This window comes from Solanum lycopersicum, chromosome 2, assembly GCF_036512215.1.
Source record: "Solanum lycopersicum chromosome 2, SLM_r2.1".
Classification (NCBI taxonomy): domain Eukaryota; kingdom Viridiplantae; phylum Streptophyta; class Magnoliopsida; order Solanales; family Solanaceae; genus Solanum; species Solanum lycopersicum.
This window is the reverse complement of record NC_090801.1, coordinates 55939777-55962424: the sequence shown is the minus strand read 5'-3', so window position 1 is coordinate 55962424 and position 22648 is coordinate 55939777. Positions and strand designations below refer to the sequence as shown.

Below are 22648 nucleotides of genomic sequence, written 5' to 3'. Positions count from 1 at the left end.
TAATTTTGAATTTTTCAAAACTCGTGAATATATTGTTCTTTTGTCTGATGCATAGCAAACAATACATAAGTTATGTATCACATACATAACAATAAAATTGATTCATACTGATCTAAGTTTGAAATAATTAGGGTTATGTATCAACAACAACATTTATATAAAATATATCGTACACAAGTAAAATTACAATATACCTAATAGAGATGGAGCAATGTATTCAAACGGTAAGAGAGAAAAGAAAAAAGGAAATTTTTATAATTAATTCAAATAATAAAGATTTTTAGAAATTATGTTATCTTTACTCATGTAATTACATAATTTTATCAATAATTTTTTTACATATAAAATGAAAATGAAACTGAACATGATCTGTCTGATTTGTGGGCCTTAGAGTAAGCAAAAGTGTGACTTTGGGCTTAGCCTTATCTGGGTATATTTTAGGATCCAATCAATTATGGTTAAGTATTGATTTTCTTACTCCATATTTGATTATTACTTTGGAGCTTAGTTTATGAAAAAATTACGAGACACAACAAATATAAATATACAATAATAAAAAAAATATATATTTAATTACTTGAACCAGCGATATTTAAAAAAAAATTATGATACATAATGATAGTTTGGGTTTGGTAACAAATACACCAAATATGTGTATATTTTATTTTCAAGTCTGAAATACAAACATATCTGATAAATTAAAAGTTATACATATACACATATTTTTGTGGTGGTTGAGTTTATTTCTAGTGATGATACAACTATATATCTCTTAAAATGCAAGTCTCATCTATGGTGTATTTTACTTGTACGTGGATACAATGTATTCCGTTTCATTTTCAAATCAACTCAACACTTTGTAAAAACGATAACTAGTGTTGCTTTTTTTTTTTGTTGTAGTTATTGACGAAACGATCTATATTGTTATTTTTTTCAAAAAACCCCACTTAAAAAGTAAAAGACTATTTATTAGAGATATTTTCATGATAGTCCGTACTCAAAAATCTATATTAATTAAGACTGAAGAAATAATTGTCTATCGTAATGATGTGTGATGATATTTTACCTAGTGTTGATCTTAACTTGTAAGCAATATACACTCAATTATTTAAGAGGGGAACAATATCAATAATGGTTGCTTTGTGCTGATTTTTTCTTCAAAGTCTAGAAGCAATCATAATCTTATAAATTCTTTATTACATAAAGTGAAGATATTATGTTTGCAATAAAGTCAATTTTATTTATTTTTTTGAATAAAAAATATATTTACAGAAAGAGTGAGAGACCAAACTAGTAGACACTTGTGCAATCCTTTATGACCAAAAACTTTTACCTTGTATTGACAAACTTCTTTGTTTTCTATTTTTTATTTTCTATATTTTAGGCTTGTAATATTTCAACCAAACTATATAATAAAAAAATTGTGACAAAACAATTCAGTGTTTCTAGTGAAAAAACGTTAATGTCAACACATAATCTTTCATTTGAATAAATCATTGACTTCCACTTCCACATGTCCTTTGGTAAGTAGCCTAGTTCAATCAATTATTTTTTGAATTTGAAAATTATTTTGCATAAATAAAAGAAAAATATTTTAATATTATATATAAATAGTTGAATATCTAAAAATAAATATTATTATTATTTTTTTAAATTTTAAGTGTGATATTTTAATATTTTTATATAAATTTCTGATTCTATCACGAAATAACACGTGATAAAGTTATTTTAGTTGTCAAGCCTCAAATGGAGGATTAGTGGGGTTTAAGTTTGGAAAATGTCAAGGATGAAGAAATTAATGGGGGTAAGAGACATGGATGCCCATAGACTATCACATTTCTTTTATTGCATTTTATAAGCATGAATTATTTGATGTTATATTTTGTTTTATATATCTCTTCTTTATATAATTATTCAAATCGAAGATTCATCAAAAAATATTTTTTTATTTTTACAAAAAAGAAGTAATACTCCATACACATCATTTTTGTAAAACTCCACTCGTAGAAATACTTATGACCTATATATATATATATATATATATTATCGGTATTATTATTTCATTGTAGGGGTATGCCTCGATTGATTTAGTTCAACTTTTAAATATTATCGATGCAATTTATGATTTTTAATTTTTTAAATATGCTAAATTAATAATCAAATTGATAAGATATTTTTTTTATCGATTTAATCCTTAAAAATTCAATTTTTTCAATTTAATCAATAAGAAAATACTCATAAAGTAAATATATGACTTCTTCAACATTTGACGTGACAGAACAATGATATAACTTTGCATAATACTCGTAAAATAGAAACAATACTGCATGAAAGGAACTATACAATTACAACACAAATAAAAAAATAAGGATAATAATGTGAATTGATGTATAAATAACAAAGATAGTACCCATACTAATAATATGTAGTTTATTCAAATTTATTGATCGATTCAATTTTTACATGAGAGATTGTTTATACAACCAAAGCAATATTCGTATTTCCTGCAATGAATAATGTTTAGGAAAAAAGATAAATATACCTTCGAACTATCGTAAATGATATGTAGATACCCTTCGTCGTATTTTTGGAATGCTGGTGCCCCTGCCACTAACGGACATACACGTGTCATAATCTTATTCATCGACTCGACATCGGATCGATAAATAAGATTGCACCACGTGTCCCTGTTTAGTCTTCCGTCAAAGTGAAGGGCATATAGGCTCTAGTTTTTTAATGATAAAAATAATAATATTCTAAAAATATAACAGAAGATATCTAAATATGATAATTCAAAAATATATTTATCATTTTTTTTAATAACGAATGTCAAATTTTTGTGATATTGTTATTCAATAGCGTGAATGCCGAAGTCAAACAAATATCTTTTCGAAGTCATGATGAGTATATAGTTTTTGACATTTTCTATATAGTTCTCTTACTAATATATATAGAATAATATTGTGCCTAAGAATATTACTTTTCATATTTTCTCTTCTCAATAAATTTATAATGAAATTTATTTAATTTGTGATATAATAGGTGAAGAGCACCCACTAGTCAAAACTTGAGGCTGGGTGCGTTGATTGAGAACTTGAAGTGAGGGTCCTACGTAAGATTTAATTTACATTTAAATTATTAATTTTGAGAATTTGTTCTCTTTTCGATTTTATTTTAATTTTTGTAACTCTCTTCGTTTTCTTTATTCATATGGTTAACTTTTTTTAAAATTATTATCGTATTTAAATAATTTTGCTCTTATACTTTGTGATCACCAGTACTACAAAAAAAAAATCTTATGAGGATTTTTTTTTTCTGGATTAATATGAAAATTCATAGGAAATTTTTTTTCCTGCAAATTTTCATACTAATCTCCAGAAAAATCTACATGTAATTCACAGTTTTCTTACAGTGTATAGCAATTTTATGATAATTCTTACATTGTGAGGTTATTCGTGATATGTTATTGTTATTATGACAATTTTACATTAAAGAAAAATTAGTATCCATGATTAAAAAATTCTGAGTCCTCCCTGATTATTAGAACAAACATTCTAAACTATATTAAACTATTTATTACGTATATATTAACGTAATTAATGGCTAGAATGTAGGGAGTAGCTTTCGGTCTAGAAGTTCTAATATAGGCTAAAACGGGAAATTAGAACTTTCTAATGACTTGATACTTAAAATAGAATTGAACCATTTTTATTGGTTACCAAAAAATAATTGAGTTTAAGTTTTATCAATTGTCAGTGTATAAAATTTTCTACACTATCAGATAATTTTTATGATAAAAAAAGATAACTTAATAAATAATTTATAAAATATATATTTGAATATAATTATAATTACGGTAAAATATAACAAAGGAAAGTTGAGTCCTTTTCTTCTCTGACCAAAATTAATTCATAGTTATCATCTTAACTAATCATGTTTATTTGATTTTATGTGGTTCTATCTCTTTATTGTCTTTTGTTGTATTGATTATTCAATTATCTACGGTTAAATCATGTTTTCAAGTTATTTGTGAATTTTTTAGTATTTGTTTAGTGATTATATTGTTATCAATCTTTTGATCTTTAGAATATTCAAAATATCATAATATTTCTACTTTTTAATTTTTTATTTTTTTTTTGTGTGTTTATGGATCATGACTTTGCCAAAAGTTCAAAAGAAAAAACAACAACAAATAAGAAAATATTTGTGGCATTGAAACCTAAAAATCATTTTATCTTGACTTTGACCAAAACAACACTACACCAAGTCATCATTCATGTCACCTTACATCACATTAATAAATTAGTTCTCTTTATTATTTTTGTAGTATAAGCCCTTTTTATTCCTCACAATTAATTAATTCTTTGACTTAAATAATTAAGGTGACAAAATTTTATTGTTGTCAAAACTAATTAAAAAGGAACACATATTTGACTAATGAATCTAAAATTTAGAAACTAGACCCGCTCTAGCTCTTGGACTGCTTTTTTATTACTAATAAAAAAGGTCCGTAATGAAAAATTACCGTTTCTCAAATGATTTAGTCAAATATCAATTAAGAATGTATAATATATATATTAGACCTTAAATTTGATTTTAAGTTTTAATTTTAATTTTTAATTTTCATAATACATAAACATACATTTTAATTATTCAAATTTTTAATAAATGAATATGCGAGTTCTATCTGACAAAACACATGATGTTCACTTATTATTATGAGAGTTTGAGTAATTTTTGAAGCCCACAACAATAAAAGAATATTGAAATAACGAGTCTATCCTTAATGAATTCCTTTTATATATAGAGTTCGAAACCAAAAGGTTAAAAAAAAATTATCAAAAATTTCAAAAGGATACATTAATTTTTTTAACCAAAAGGGCAAAATCGCTCCTGACGAAGTAATTTTCTTCTGACAAAATTGACATGTTAATTTTTTTAAAAAAACACAAACATCGCTATTGTGGCAACGATTTCATCCAAAAAAATTTCTTTTTTAACTTTTGTAATGAAAAAGAAATCGCTACTATAGCAGCGATTTCAATTTCAAATTTTACTCGCAACAATATTAAAAAAAAATTCAGAACAAAATCGTTCCGTCAAGAGCGATTTTACAATTTTTTTGACAATTAATATGCCTTTTCGAAATTTTTGACAATTTTTTTTATCCTATTGACTTCGGACTCTTTATATATATATCTTTATATTTCCAAATTAAAATCTCTTTTTTTTTCCTCCTCTTTCAAATCAAGATTTTTTCCTATCTCTAGAACAATTTCTATTCATAATTAACGCAAATGGCTTTTAATATTATTCCTTTTTGCAATTCAGAAAAAAGAGCTATAATGAAAATTTCTTGATAAAAATAATAATTTTACATTCACGGTGACAAAAAGATTCTATCTTGTTTCAAAGATAAAACTTTCAAAAGGACAAAACTGAAGCATGACTAAATTGTAGATGAACATCAACTTCAACAAAAATATTGAACGATTATTCTCTTTGTATTCACTAGATTTTGATTGTTTATCGTAGCTAGGGTTTTGACCTTTTGAGAGCCTATTGGGTGAAATGTACATGTCTTTAATTTGTTTTTAGTTCTTAAATTGATATGTAATACATTCAATTAGTTGGCATCAATTGAGAACTCACTAACACACGTGAGAGCGTTCGCACGCTCTTTGATTGTAAAATAGAAGGTTTATTTAATTAAAAGTTGGATAGTTAAAGTCTCTGTTTGTGTAATATGAAAGTTGGAGGTCAAAGTTAAAATTTGAAGCTAAATTTAGAGTCCAGTCTTAAGTACTTGTTAATTTTTTTTAAAAAAAAAGGTTACTGATATATACTAATATGATAGTAGTAATTAAGTTCTATATATGCATAGATGGTGTTAAAAATAATATTATATCAAAGACTTTATTAAGTATAATTATAGATAAATCTCTTAATAATAATTTTAATTAATAAACAGGTGAAAATGGAAACGGACTTGCTAACCTTAACAAAAATTAGCTAATAAAAACATACATTCATTTATATTTTATAGTTTCTTAAAAGATTTTATAAGCTTTCTTGAGTGGTATAGATCTTGTAAAATGGTTCCAATATCACTCTCATAAAATTTAATTAAATGAAAACATATACAAACTTTATTTTTTAAATTAAACACGTTATTAAAATTTAGTTTTAAGTTGCAAATTATATCAAGTTGTCTTTGCTTTATAATAGCGTTGATTATAACTTGTCATGTGATTAAATATATTATGTCTAAAAAAATATTAGTTATTTAAAATTGTTCTATTTCTAATGGTTATTGGCTATTTGAAGTGTATTTGGTCAATTCAAATAATAAAAATTGTAAGAGAAAATAATTCACAATAAAGCACTTTAGATGGATGGATGTTGTAGGTGTTAATGTATGTGCTTTGTTATTGAGGAGTAGAAATATTGACATGTGGACCCATAAAGGCGATATACGGTAAAATAAGTTGATATAATTTAACGGTGATTTCTTAAAATTAGCATTAATTTTCACTTACACCTTCTAATGATGAAACATTTTATTTTTTTTTCAAATTGTGATTCAAATAAATGAAAAAGCAATAGATTATTATTTCATAATGTTGAAATTTAAATTTTTGAGAAATTTTATCGATTGAAATTTACTTTTTTATTCGTGGCATCACTAAATTTATTTTACCATAGATTTTTATTTATATTTCGAACATGTTAAATAAAAAGTATCTAAGTGAAAGTTAATGCCAATTTTAGAAAGACCACTAATGATTTAGGCTAAATATATTTATTAATATGTATTGTTGAAAATATATGTCAGTTTCTTCAAAAAGATTATTATTAATTATAATAATTGTCTTTCAATTTGCTTTCATATTTAGAATTATAATTTATTGTGAAAATTATACTTTCTCCTTTTACAATTAATTTTCGTGATTTTCTTTTTTAAATTTAAACTATAAAAACTTTGATCAATATTTTACTATGTGTATTTTTATCATATTGATATGTAAAAAATTGTAATTTATAATATTGAATATTTAATTTTTTTAAAAAAATATCAAATTAATGTAATCTAATTTAATTTTAAAAATTAGTCAAATTAACTTTCGAATGACGAAACATGACAAATATAAGTGGACAAATGTGATATTACTTAAAAGAGTATAATGGTGATAATAATCGAGGAGAGACATGTAGGTATAGTGATTTCTTGAAGAGTTAAAAAGTTGTTTAACTTTAATGATTTTACACATATAGAATAATAATTAATTAATGTTAATAATTATAATAATAATATGATAACAATAATAAAAAAGATGAAAGGTATTTTCGTAATTCAACTTTAGACTAAGCACATTTTCACTTATAGTATGATATGATATGATGATAAATTTTTCACTTTAATAAAAATGTGTTGAAATACTTTTAACAATTTAAGTTATGCAGTCAAATCAAATCTGTCACGATCCAAACTGTCATAATTGGCACCCACCCTAACCCTCCGGTGAAAGAACCATTACTACAACCCAACGGAGCAACCTAACAAAAAAACCAGACATTTAAAGGTACAAAAAAAGTTTTAAATAACTAAATTATTTATTAAGAAACTAAACAAATGAACTAACACGATTGCGGAAATAAATCACTAGAACCTGAAAGTCATTGTACCAAAACTCTACTAATGACAAGTCTAAGAACAAGTTATCAAAACTAAACAACACCTTAAAAATAGTCTGAGTTCGAAAAGAGTGGACTTAAACAAAAGAAAACTCTCAGGGAATCCAATTCAATGGTTCACTCATTGAATCCAAACTCAAATTGTAGCTTGTCGGAACGTGACAATCTGATCCCAATTTTATACCAAAACGTGCATGACAATTGATCTCATAGATGTGCCGGAACGTGGCAATTCGATCCCCATTCACACACCACAATCACAAATACATCATCAAGATCATACAACAAGAGGTAATTCATGCCATTCATTTATCCTCAATTACGATTAGGGTGATCAATAATGCAAAATTCGCATAAGTACATGCATTATAACGAAGCAATTACGAACATATATCATACCAACATCGGAAACGCTAAGATCATTTTCGGGATAAGTACTAGCCCAAATTTAATTTCGTAAAATTGTACGTGTTCCTTATCGTCTTAGCTATCCACTCATATAATCAAATTCATAATTAGATCTCTCATTCATTACTAGATTTCCCTACAATTTAATAACTTCGACTTCGTCCAAATCAAAACTAGGTTAAAAATTTTCAAGTTATTACGAAAGAGTTTCCGCCCCCAATTCATTCTTCATTGACTTTTTCCTAACGACGGAATCAGATTGTTATAAAATTAGTTTACCCATCATTTTATTTGTACTTGTGAATGTAACTTTTTTAACCTAAATATCTATAACCAATAAATATAAATACCTAGATACATGGAGAGATAAAAAAATAAAGAGAAGTGAAGAGTGGAGTAATGAAGCTTCTAATTAGTTCTTCACCTTGAATAAGTTTATTGTTTTTGTAGTTTTTAGAAAATATTAAATTAATTTTGAATCTCAACTTTTTAAAAATTATTTTTATAAGTTCAACTGTCCATAATGTTTTAATTCATATTATTAATTGTTTCATAGAAATTTCTAAATTTGAAAATATTTTTTGTAATACTTTAAAAAATTAAATTAAATATAGACATGCGTAGAAATCCATAAGTAAAGAGTAAATACAATATACTTTATGTTTAGGAAGTCGAGTTAATAAACATTAGCAAAAGAAATGTAAATGTTAGAAGCAGTTTATGTGATGTGATGTGTAAAAACCAAAAAAAATTAAAAAAATTAAAAAATTCTAAAGAGTCGACTAAGGCCGAAATTGAAAAACTCGGCTTTATGTGATGTGATTTGGTTTTTAGATTTAATAAATTGATATAATTAATTTATTTTTTTTAAATGAAAAACTAAAGCAAAGCGACCTATGCACACCCACCCCACCTCCACCCCCGCGAAGCAATCATAATCTATATATTACTTAATTAGTTAACATAGCTACAATTTTGAATTAATAACCATTCGCCACTAATTTCTAGACTAATTTAAAAAGTTTCAGTTGTAATAGTGTAGCTTTCGAAATTTGCATAACTTATATATAATGTAATTTGTATAATCGTTTAAAGTTTAGATATTTATATTTGTATAAATTCATTATTTCAAATTTATACGAAAATAAATACAAATCAATTAATACTAACCAATCTATATAAATATAAAAGAAAAAATAATTCTATTATAAAAATACATGCAAATTATACGAATAAAATGGTCCATAGCAACTTAAATTATAATTACCGCCATAAATATGTCTCTTATTTTTCCCTTTTTTCAACCTCCCTTTCCTTTTCCATTCCCTCCTTACTTGACAAACTAATTAAAGCAATAATATTAGATTTTGTATGAATTTATTTACATATACTTTTCAATGATTGCGGCTGTTATTAGTCTCCTCCACAAATAAATTAAAGAAGTTTCTATATATAATTTGTCCTTATGTAATGAAAATTCAAGATGACTCGAACTCCAAAAATATTACAATGGTTGAGATTAGGTTAAATTTCCACCAAAGATAAATATATTGAATGACCTTCCACTGAATTTAGAATTGGTGACTTTTATTTTAACGAAAGACTAACTAGAGATATGTGATTTTATTTAACGAAAGACTAAATAGAGATATGTGATTTTATTTGTTGATGCGATATTTAATAAATATCGAATCGATGGATAAAATTGTGGCACGTGTATGTATGTTAGTTTTTAGTATAAAAGGTATATATATTTTAGTTTTTGAACGGCAAGGGTAAAAATAAGAGGCGGAGCCAGAATTTTCGATAAGAGGATTCAAATATGAAGAAATAGACACCCGAAATAGCCGAAGGCGGTTCGACATCTACTATATACCTAAAAATTATTTTAATAATATAAAAGTAATATCATTTTTCGTCGAAGGGGCTATGGTGGCTCGGCCACTGACACCAATGTCCCTAAAGTATGACAGATGCATACCATTTATGATAATTCGGAAATATATTTGTCCTTTTCCCTTAATTATAATATGATGAATTGATAAATAGACATGATTTTCAACTGCTTAAATCAAAATAATCGAGGATATATATATATATAAAATCGATGTATAAAAATGTATTATGCATTTAGGGTGGAGTTTTAAATTTACTTAATATAGCAATAAGATCATGCAACATTTTCGATCCTTCGACCCACAAATCTTTTGCTCTTTTAGATGTTATTTAAACAATTAAAATGCTCAAATGAGGATGTTGTTTTAATGTTTTAAGAGTTGAATGAGTGTTTGGGAACAATAAACATGGAAAATAAATTAAATTTTTGGGCAAGAAAATATGTGTGTGTTATAATACATGGATCAAACTTTAAAACCTAGCTACATATGTATAAAATATTGATCTAGAATTAATTTTGATTCAATGCAAATTAAATAATTAGAGGACTATATAATCGGTTCTGCAATGCGCAAATTTCGAAAAATAAAAACAAAAACATATTCTATATACCATCATAAATCCATAGGCAGCAATTGAGTTCCATCTTTTTCCAATTAATATTTCTTTGTTAAAAAATTATATTATATAAATAAATAAAAATTAAAAAGTATAGAGTGTGTATATATTTAAATCCCCCTTATTTCTTGGTATATTCACTTTTTTAAGTTTGTTTACTATCTTAGGTTGAGGGGGTCATGTTTATAGGGGGATAAACTAAAGAATAAATTAAAAGGATTCCTTTCACATTTATATATGAATGATATTTTCTAATACTTATTAAGAAAAAAAAAAGTCTTTATACCTCTTATATAAGTTTTATAATTTATTTATAAATAAATAATAATTGTGGATCCTTTCAATAATATTTGATTTTTCCTGTATTTTAAGTCAAGGGGTAATTTACAAGACTACGTCCATTCAAAGATGTTTTAATCAACAAAGTCAATTAATCCTAATGACTTTGACCAAATTAAGGAACACAAAGTCTTAATAAGTATAAAAATATGTTCTCTCTCTATATATAACCCTAGGCTAACAAGAGACTTAATTAATTACCACTACTTTATAATTTTCTTTTCCAGAATTAATGATGGAAGTGGAAAAAATAAGTAGCATAGTTACAAATAATTACTACGAGGATGAGGATGAGGATGAGGATGACGATGACGATGATGTTGTACTTCCAGGTTTTCGATTTCATCCCACTGATGAAGAGCTTGTAGGGTTTTATCTACGCAGAAAAATTGAGAAAAAAATTATTGGTTTAGAAATTATAAAGCAGATCGATATTTATAAATATGATCCTTGGGATCTACCAAGTATGTCTACTTGACTCTCTCTTACTTCCATATCGTTTTTGGTTATGTATATAACTTAAATTCGACTAGTTTTGTTTCATTTCTCTCACATAATTATAAGTATTCTTATCAATAATAAAATAAGGGTTTTCTCGATGAAAAGAGATTTGAATATGCATAGATGTTCGATATATGTTATGACATAATTAACTTATTTTCTGATGTTTGGCGAAGAATACTTCATTCAATTAGTTATGAAATTTTGTAGTAACACTAATTAAATGGTAGAGACAAATTAAAAGAAGAGATATATGGAATTAATTATATATGATATATATTACAAGTGTATAACAATTAACAAAAAAGTAAAAGAAAAAATTCATGTTCTTGTTAGATCACTTTGTTTAAGATTATCACTATAGAAACAAAGGTTTTTTTACTGCCCCATTGAGAAATTTATGCTTTAACTGTTTCACTCGTTTCTCATCAAAATAACGTAACTCACTGGGAAAACGTATGATGGAAAACAAATTCTCACTCATAAAAAGTGAGAAACTTCCTATTTTTTCCGTATGAAAACATTACTATTTTTTCTTTTCACCTATTCAATCAAAATATTTGCGAAAATAATCATTTTAACTTTTTTGTTCCATGGGAAAATAGTAACTTTTTAGTAGTGGTATATATGGAGACTTGCATGTAAAGATCTTCAAAAGGCTTATTAATCATTTTGTATATGACTAAAAAGGTTGAGTCGTTATGTTTATTTGGTTGTTAAATCATAGCAAAGACGTCTCTACCTCGAATGAAATGCAAATTATATTATTAGATATATACTCAATTTATATATATTTATATACTCCATGTATATATATGTATTTCGAGAACATGGAAATTAATTAGCTAAAACTTTGTTTTTCATATAGCCATGCAAACTATTTAATTACTTCTTGAGCTTAATAAACCGAATATAAGAAAATAACTTTTTAAAATCTCTTGCGTATAAAAACAAATTAAAATCTCTTTACTAGAACAAAAAATCGCAAGTGAGCTAAAAAATCAATACCTCGAACGCGACACCACAACTATGACTAGATTTTCACTATAACAAAAACACAGCTTTTAGCGACATTAAATATTGACATTAATAAAGAGTACTGTTACAGTCTTTTTGGACATTAGTTAAGTGTGACCAGAACCAATGTCGCTAAAGGGCTGTAGGGACATATACAATGATCATAATTATTGATATCATTATTATATTGTATTTGATATATTTCAGAAGGCAGTAACAATAATGGAGAGAAGGAATGGTATTTTTTCTGCAAAAGAGGCAGAAAATACAAAAACAGCTTAAGACCTAATAGAGTAACTGGTGGTTCTGGATTTTGGAAGGCTACTGGTATTGATAGACCTATTTATTCTTCTGGCAAATGCATTGGCCTGAAAAAGTCACTGGTTTATTACCGTGGTAGCGCCGGAAAAGGCACGAAAACCGAGTGGCAGATGCATGAGTTTCGTCTTCCTGTTGAAAATGATAAATCAACCAAACATCTCCATGCTAACACCATACCTCAACAAGATGTAAGAACCATTTCATTTCATTTCGATCCTTCTACGATTCATTTTGTTCGGCATGAATAGTTGAAATTTTTGAAATCGTACTTTTGTGACGTTTAGCATGTCATGATATATTTGTATGGCTGAAGAATAATTGATTTCATATAGTTGCATGACCTTTTTTGCATTGGAACAACATGCAAAAGTTTTTTCTTTTGCCTTTTCTAACGGTTTACCACTATATTAGAGTCAAACTTGTTAAACTGTGTGTGCCCATGTTAAATACTCCCTCCGTTCTATTTTATGTGTGGTATTTTGACTCAGCACAGAGTTTAAGAAAGAAATAAAGACTTTTAAAATTTGTGGTACAAAATGAATGATAGAAATTTATGTGTTCATTAAATATAAATTAGACATTTTATAGTTAAATGATACTTAATATAGAAATGTGTTATTCCTTTTGTGACTGACTAAAAAGGAAAGTAAGTCACATAAATTGGAACAAAGGGAGTGGCAGTTTTTGATAATAAGAGTGAAGGTGAGGATTTTTTTTTTATGACAAGGGAAACCCGCAGTCGCTACCTTTTGGGTGTGCATAGAGTAAAACCCCACATAGATCGCAAACCACACAGGAGAGGTAATCTACACTAGGTAAGCCTGGTGTGACAAGCTCGACCCAGAATGAAAACCCCTTGCTTTCGCTGACAAGGAATTTCGAACTTGAGACTTGTAACATGGAAGTTCCAAGCCCAAACCACTGGGGTGAGACTTAAGATAGCACCCCTCTCTGATACATACCATATTGGTTAATGGCGTAAACGTCTCATACTGTAGTTTAAGCTATTTGAAATGACACGATTTATTTACTTATATATCTCCTATGTTTTGATGCTATGTTAAAATGTATGACCTGCATGGCTGCACCGCCTCATGTAAAAGTTTAAACTATAAGATATTATTTACCGTTGAAATAATTCTCATGGATTAAAGTGGAAACCAGAATTCTAACATGATTTTTTTTTTGTTTATAATAATGCAGGAAACATGGACTCTTTGCCGTATCTTGAAACGAAATGTTTCATATAAGAAACCAATACCAGATTGGAAAGAAGTGGCAAAAAAACAAAGAAACAATTCAGTGATGAATATGGATGTTTTAAGCTCCAAAATATGCAGCAATAGTAGTATTGAATCTTCTCCAAATAGTTCCCAGATTTTCATCAGTTTTAGCACTACTTCTGTTGTTAAGCAGAATACATATACTAATACTATAACAGAAAATAAGCACCAGTTTGTAAGCCAACAAAGCTCAGGAACATCATCTCAAAGTACAACTGTTGGTGCTGCCAGTACTCCTCTGGACTTTAATGAGTGGTTAGAACATGGCAACTGGGATGAACTTGAATCTATTTTCGAGCTTTCGTTTGATCCTTTGTTTTAGTTTTGTATCATACAAGTGAGAATTGTAATGTATATCTTATGGATTTCACCAACATTTTGCACGTAGTAGGTTATTTTGCTCTACTTTTCAGGTTACTATAAGTATTCACTCATATAACAGTTTTAGTATGATTCGAGGAAAACCCAGAAAAAAACAAATTTCTTCTCACTTCCTTTCTAATGTTGCAAGTATAGAAGTTCACACACTTCCACATAAACTACACAAACGAGATGATCATTAAACACGAAATAAATACTGTAATTGATCAGTCTGTTTAGATTACTTGTGACACAAAGCAAACGCGATCAATCAGTATGGTACACAAAGCAACAACACTATGGACTTCGCCCATCATCACAACTAAAGGGGGAAAAAAGAGTGTTTTCCCCGTTTCCAAAAATGCCAGATACAAGGACTAGCTGATCGTCGTGCTGATGGCATGGAAGGGAAGGTCCTCTAGAATTTTAACATCAATATGGCTGCTGAATGGAAGATACAACAGTGACAAGACAGCAATTTTTACAGACTTTCTTCAGCAATCATAATCACAAATGGCCAATAGCAACCTTTTCCCAAGAGACTACTACTTATCTAGAGCTCTTCGATTTCTTTTTAGATGGTTTGCTAGGACCTGCAATAAATTCCTCAGCGTTGATCTTATCAATTGATTTTTGCTTCCTGAACTCCTTTGCTTTTCTCTGCAGCAAAACCAATACGAATGAATCATATCATTAGCAATCGACGAATCAAAGTACAGACACAGAAGGGTGCAGTATAGATTAAAAGCATCATGGAAATACCTTCAATGACGATGCCATGGCAGTGACATCATCTTTATCCACGTTGGACACATCTTGGTTATGTGTTTTTGGTTCCTGGAGAAGTGCAAGCAGACAATGTTCAATAGGAAATGCACATATGGACTGCAAAACAAATATACCCTGGCGAGATTATGTGAATACAAACCTCGGGTGGAACAAAAGCTTCTTCTCGTTTTTTCTTGTTTTCAGCAACCTTCTCAGCCTGTTTGACTTGCTTCTCTTCCCACTGCTTTGCCATCTTCTTCTTGTCACTTAAGAAGTATTCACCACTTTCCAGTTGTTGATCAATCTACAACCAAAAAAGTTATACACGTCGTATTAAATTAACAGAGGATATATCTTAATAGATGCAAAAGAAGATGAGACAATAGACATTTGAAGATACTAATAAATAAACCACAAAATCTAGTGAACACCAGTGAGATAAAAGCAAACAAAGAAGCAGGATTCAACGGAATAACTAATTACAGCACCATGCCAATAATTGCCTAATAACAATTACACAGTACTTGAGTGTAATGTCGAGGGTTTTATTATATTTAAAACTCTACCGATAAAATTGAGATAAAGAAGAGAAAGAGCACAAAATAAATGGACAAAGATTGAGACTCTAGAACCAAAATTTATATAAAAAGATACTCTAGAACCAAAAAATCTCACCTTGCTAGGTGGCTGAGGAGGTGGGAAAGGCGTATATGGTTTCTTTTCTTTGCTCTGAACTTTCTTCTGTTTAACGTTCTTCCTGAATGTACAAAGACGAAACAATAATATTCAAGCTTTGAAATTGGCACTGCAGATTAAAAAATTAATCTGGCTCAACACCATTTGAAAGGATGCCTTACTTCTTAAATTGCGGAAGAAATCTGTCCCAGTTCTCACTAGCCAGAGCTGGATTTTTTGCAAGCTCTCTCTTCAGCATGAGGATCTGAGGTCGAAGGGGTACGTCAGCAAAAGTAAATTATCAGATCTTTTAGCCAGAGCATAATAAATAGCCAAATACCCAATGAAATTCATTTTTAATTATCATGCACTTGTTCATTTACCTTGATATGATGTAGCGGATGCATCTTGTTCAATATGCAGTCCTCTATAACCCTCCTCGCTTGCTTTAGACCTTTAAAGGAACCCATAGCAGCAACTGTGTTTCCCTACTCAATTTTAGGCAAGATTAAGGTTTGTTCCCAATTAGCAAGAATATTTATATCATGTACTTAAAGATTCAATGATAAGGCATAAACAACATAAAGGAAGAAAAGAAAAACGGCACTAAATATGCAGTTTACATGTACAGCAAGAATACCTGGACAAGGATATAGCAGCCGGTCAAAATTTCCAGGGCCTACATCCAAAGTGATATATATCAAGCTCTATGGCAGAAGGTAATAGTAACTCAGCAAGATGTGTCAGATATTCATCAACATTTAAGCGATCTATATCTCAACATTTCTGTAGCTAATTTGTATGGATGAGTCATGCTGGCACAGAGAGGAGGTAGAACTAAACCTCATGTGGCTCTAGTCAAGGGTCATCAGTTTACTAGACAATACCCATGATTAATAACTAATGTAAAGGAGCAACAAAATCATTACCCACAATAAGCTACTCTCTAGAAGTTCAATTTCACATATTTGTCATTATTGATTCAAGATGAATATTCTGGGAAAATCTTCCTCTTAGAAGTTGGGCCATCCACTATGAATAAATAAATCATCCTGACAGGTAAGCAAACACAGTACAAATGCTTTCCAGCTCATGCTGGTCTAAACAAAGAAATAAGAAAATACTCCTCGACGAAATGGTCTTTGGTCTAGAGAATGGTCTTTGGTCAATTGTTCTTGTCTCAGTCCTACATAACAATGTGCATAGAATGCTCTCCTAGCCAATTGGGATTTCCAGAGAATGGTGCAGAACCCAATCCACTAACCTTTAAAGTTGACGAATTGGGACCCACAAGATATTGTCTGCGTTTAACAAAGCGCTCCTGAAAAACAGAGAGTTTAATAACATGAATTTAGACAACGCAAACCAAATACATGTGAACATAAATACCCAAAAATACAGTAATCTAACTATGAGCTTCACATCCTATTATTACCATTATTTTTACTAATCTTGATTCAAATTCATATGACACTATTTCCTTTTCGGGGACATTAATGTTTGACACTATTCAATTAACAATATTATTCTATATAACTTGTACAATGTTCAGGCAATCAAATTTTGAACTTTTATGTGACGTCATTCCTATAAAATTTCTTTTGCAGCTACAATTTTAATATATATATATATATATATATATATTAAAAAATGGAACGGCCAAAGTAGTGTTCTACAAAAAACACTATTTTGTTCACCAGGAGTTAGAAATCATATCCATCTTTACTAGTACCTTTGATACAACAGAGATAATCATCAAGGCAAAAGGAACATATCACACTCACTGCATATGGTGCAATTTAAGATGCTTTAGTGAAGAACTGCTAGACAGGCAAACCTTGAAACAGATCTCTTTTTTTCATGAAGGGAATCTCATGCTTAAGGAAATTGGAGGTTTGAGTCTCTTCAAGGCTACTTTTGGGTATGCATGCTGGGTGAAAACAAATACGAGTGCGGACGAGTAGTGGTGGTTGGGGGGGGGGGGTAGTGGGGGGGCTACGAGCCCTCTCATACTTGTAAAAAAGAAGTATGGAATATTGTGAATGAGCATACTTATCAAAAGTGTGCATATTATGTGAAGGAACATTTTTATTTGACGAGTATCCAACTAAGTGTTTGACAGCCATACATAGAATTCATCTTCTCGTCAAAATCATCCACCAAATAAAAGATAAAATTGAAATACATGTACTTAATTTGAGTATGGATGAGCATAGCACACCTTGTTGCGAACCATGTTGCCGATCTTGATTATGTCACATTGCATCTCATCATTCAGGATTTTGACAGCCTGGAAAAGCATATTTCATTTAGAATTAACCAACAGTAAAGACTATTGATAATTAAAAGAGCACATAATATAGTGAAGCAATCCTCCAGCTTAACATTCAAATTCCACAGGGGACATTCAAATTCCAGAAGAGACACGCAGCGCAAAGTTGTGGATAATAAATGTGTTCTCTTTTTCTCTTCTAAAAGTGAAAAACAAAATAAATAATAGACGCCCCCAAGGCCTAGCTCGAGTAACAAAAGGTGGAGGATTTGTGGCTTAGGTCACAAGTTCAAGCCCCACACCATGCAAAGCGAAGCCCGGTATTTAAGTAGAGAAGGGTAGAGGGCCATTATCCACCAAGTTTAGAAGGTTGCGATTGGTCCAAAGGGCAGGTTACAAACGGATTTCTCGGTTATCAATAAAAAAATAATAGACAAGTAGAGTAGAAGGCCATTAAACAATATGCAATAGATAGCTTAGGCAGATCTGCTTTATGCGAAACAATATCCAAGCAAAAAGAAGATGAATTGTTCAGAGCATATGAGTGACACCTAAATCTAAATATCTTTACAAAATCTCAGGAAATTTGTGGACCATAGAGAGGCTCCACATTCTGATTAAGCATAAGATAGCTGCTGGTCTAAATAAACTTAAAGCTGGCAATAACTTTATAATTCAACATATATGACAAGTCCAACCTCCCCTGGATTACTGATCAAAACTAAAGTCAACCCTTTCCTGGTTTTGAAACAAAGTGAATATCATCCCATTAACAGAAGGAGGGTCAATCCTAAAACAATGCTATTTACTGCTCGTTTCTAAAAGTTCCGACCAAACATTCAGTATGCTACAGAAAAAGAATCAGAGATGATGAGAAACAATCAAGGATTGGAAAAAAACACAAACCTGAGGTGCAGGAACACTTCTTGACAAAAGTTTTATCAAATCCCTAGCTTTTACAATAATATAGGGATCCCTTGTCTTCATAGTAGTAGAAACTGTCATAGATCCTTCAACCTGGCCCACAATAAAAGAAAAAAATAAACAGATGATATTACTTGCAAAAAAGCAGACCTAATATTAGTGCTCATTAGAGAGTAAAGTGGGAAGACAAAATGTGGAAAACCAATAATAAATAATAGCCAGTCAAGGTAATAGTGTGTGATGCTCTTTGAAGTTGCTGACATATCACAAAAACATGGAATGTTACCAAACATTCAACCCCTATCAATAAAATATGTTTCTTGTTTGTACATACTTTCTCCATGCTTGAAAACTATTTCTTCAAAGCCCCTAACAATGAAATAAATTTCCGTATATACATGCTTACTCTAAGTGGGAACTTCTTCTCCAAAGACCCACTACATAAACATTGCTTGTCACTAAGTAGATAACTAAACAAGAGGTTCAAATATGATAAATAAGGAACCTAAACCCAGTATCACTCAGGAATCCTCTTATTCATTTTCTACATCTTGAATAATGTGAAGTAGATTTCATCTAAATAAGTACCAAGAAGGTACTGAGATCTGAGAAGAGAACGAGATGAAAGGGGTTACAGATCTTAACAGTCCTAATGCTATTTAAAACTGTGAAAAGCTATCTAACATATGACCCTCGCACCATAAGTGAAGATTTTGTAAGGATCTTTGCTTAAAAAAGAAATGTGAGCAACTCAAGAATGCTGTTAAAAACTGGAGGTTTTATCCACAGCTACTTGTAATGAGGAAGTCCATTTTTCAGCAATAACTTATATATCATCATTTCAATTTAGCAAGCTCATCATTGTATGGGCAGCTGAAATGGATACGCAATGTCCATCATGTTAGTCCCCAAGGAGAATAAATGATGAGCATAAATTTGGGTGCTTCGTCAATAAGGTTTAATTCCGTATAAATACTGTTTAATTAAGTATACGACATCAAACACTGGTTAATTCAGGAATGCATTACCCAAGAGTTAGCACATAGAAATTTTACTTGTCGACAAAATACAAATCAGATGTAAGTAAACTTGGTTCTCAAGCTCGCCGAAACGAATTAGGACCTTACCAACTAACAAATAATACATAGTTCTAGAAGTATTCTAATAGTTATAGACAGCAATGAAAATGTGTGTGTGTGTGTGTGTGTGTGAGAGAGAGAGAGAGGCAGAGGTTACAATGACTTACCAAGTTAAGTTCGCAGGCAATTCCATGCTCTTTCAACGCACCTTTTACAGTAGGCCAACACTCTTGCAAATATTTCTCTGATATAAATGCTCAATTATTAACATACAGCACACTCATGCGTCAATTATTTTAGATTCACAAGAAACATCGATAGATTTCAACAAAAAATATAAAAGCATACTTATCAAGGGAAGGTTAAAATGCAAACATGATCAAGTGAGCATTTTATAATTTATAAGTAGAGACTCAGTCTGGCATTTTAACTAATAGATTCACTGAAAATCTCAACCTGCTCAGTGCACCTTGTGTTTTCAGTTCTTATTAACAAATCATTGAGGAAATACGCAACTAAACGATAATCCAACACACATATAACTGCTTTCTCTTTCTGCAATTTGGTATAGTCAAAACATCAACTTAAGTTAAACCATATCATGTATCTGAATATTGGTGAGCAAAAAACGTATATGCTCCAATAAGAGCAAAACTGACAGGCAAGACACATCCCATCAAAATTCCTAATGTGCCTAAATCTAACCAACCCCTGCACACACATTTATTCTAGTCTCCCTGATTTTGTCATGTAATGCATTGACCTACCGATGCAGCGGTCTGTAAGTGTGAAACTTTGGTGAGTGAATGTTTTAAATGGGGACAGGGTAGCCCTAAACTTACCTGTTTCAAAAAAAAATCACATGGAATGAAGCCGTCCCTATAGACCTACAAATCCTTGGAATGAATGCTAATTCAGTTACAGATAGAGTATAATGGAAGAAACAAATCCCTATAGGTTTTACTTCTATTTTATTTGGTAGGATAATGATGTGCCTTGAGGAAAAAAAAGAAGAGGATTCATATAGCCGACTATAACTTGTTTGGGACTGAGGTGTTGTTGTTAATAAACTCTAGGGGCTCATTTGGTACTATAGATTAAGGGATAACTAATACCGGGATGAGTTCTATCTCATGTTAAGTTATACCATTTTTATAGTGATATTTTTATCCCACATAGGGAGAGATAACATTCCCGGAATAACTTGTTCCCCTATCAAACGTTACCTATGTATTCAAAGATCAACTGAGAAAAAATCTGGGCATGCATAAAAGAGACTAGTGCAAATGCACCCAAAGCTCCAAACTCTAAATTTGACAATGAAATCAGACAGATAACACTGAATTAATACGGCAAAGTTCTAAAATTTACCAAGTATTTGCTAATCAAACTTAATTCGTAAGGCAGAGAATAATGTTACAAAGTAATTTCATTCTTCTTTCAATTAGGTCATAAAACTGTGGTCTCGAAAGAACATATTTTTTGGGAGCTAACCTCTGTACTGAGGGAATAGAGTTGAAAACGAACTGACTTCAAGCAATCCACTCTGGTTCCAGGAAGGATCAAACTTCTCAATCTTCCAATGATCAATGCTTTCATCATCCCATGGCTTTGGTTTGTCATGTTTTCCCTTGTGCCTCGGCTTCGGAATCAACTCTTCATTAACTGTTAAATTCTCCTCATCTGCCATTGCAGTCAGTCGAAACTGAACCGAAATTCCACAAATTATCAATGAAAACTTACAGAGAAACGCACAAACTGCAGAAATAGCAGTTACAGAGGCCAATGGCGGCTCAGGGTTAAAGGAAGTGAAGCCGTCTTAGGGTTCAAATATTAAAGAGCAAAAAAAAACAAATATATTAAAGCTATCGTAAATGGTATTTGCATTCGTCATATTTTGTGACATTAATATTACTGTCATAAAAAAAAGTTATAGCATATATAATCTTTACAATAACATACATATATGTGTCATAATTTTATCTATTGATTATGACACGTATATTTTATTAATACAAAAATTATATATGCTTTAATTTTTTTATGACAGAAATATCAATTCCAAAAATATGATAAAGTATATGTATATAATTTAAAATAATTCAAAGGTACATTTGTTCTTTTAAAAAGAATATTATAAAGTCTATTTATCAAATTATTATATAATATAGTTTATAATTAAAATTCAATAGAGATAGTATTAAGTGAGTTATAATATAGTGAAAAATATTTCTTATTAGATTAAATAATCTTTTCTTCGTGATTCTTATTATTTGACTTTTACATTTCAAACTCAAATTCTTTTCTTAAAAAACAAAATAAAATTATGTGTATCATTTGTTGTATAGATTTTATAAAATAAGTTTAACGGTCTTTTTATATATATTTATTTTAAGTCAATAGTTATGTTGCGATCACTGTCCTACTATGTGATGTTTAATTAATTTCATTTATATCTACTAATTGCATAAAACATTTGTTGTCTTTAATAT

The 22648-nt window shown here is 29.6% G+C and overlaps 2 protein-coding genes across 2 annotated transcripts; one reads left to right on the top strand and one right to left on the bottom strand.

Annotated features, from left to right (window-relative positions):
- The first annotated feature begins 11124 nt into the window (after positions 1-11124).
- Positions 11125-14571, top strand: LOC101258720 (transcription factor JUNGBRUNNEN 1-like). Its single transcript, XM_004233111.5, has 3 exons — positions 11125-11420; positions 12682-12983; positions 13999-14571. The coding sequence occupies exons 1-3, from the start codon at positions 11189-11191 to the stop codon at positions 14398-14400; spliced, it is 936 nt and encodes a 311-aa protein (XP_004233159.1). The 5' UTR covers positions 11125-11188; the 3' UTR covers positions 14401-14571.
- A 66-nt stretch (positions 14572-14637) lies between these two features.
- On the bottom strand, positions 14638-22035 carry LOC101259018 (KRR1 small subunit processome component). The gene is made up of 12 exons (XM_004233112.5): positions 21651-22035; positions 20324-20400; positions 19060-19170; positions 18103-18171; positions 17146-17202; positions 16522-16560; positions 16265-16369; positions 16064-16146; positions 15882-15963; positions 15367-15510; positions 15201-15275; positions 14638-15098 (listed from the first exon to the last, which is right to left on the bottom strand). Exons 1-12 carry the CDS (start codon positions 21844-21846, stop codon positions 14988-14990), a joined length of 1149 nt encoding a protein of 382 aa, XP_004233160.1. The 5' UTR covers positions 21847-22035; the 3' UTR covers positions 14638-14987.
- Positions 22036-22648: the final 613 nt, after the last annotated feature.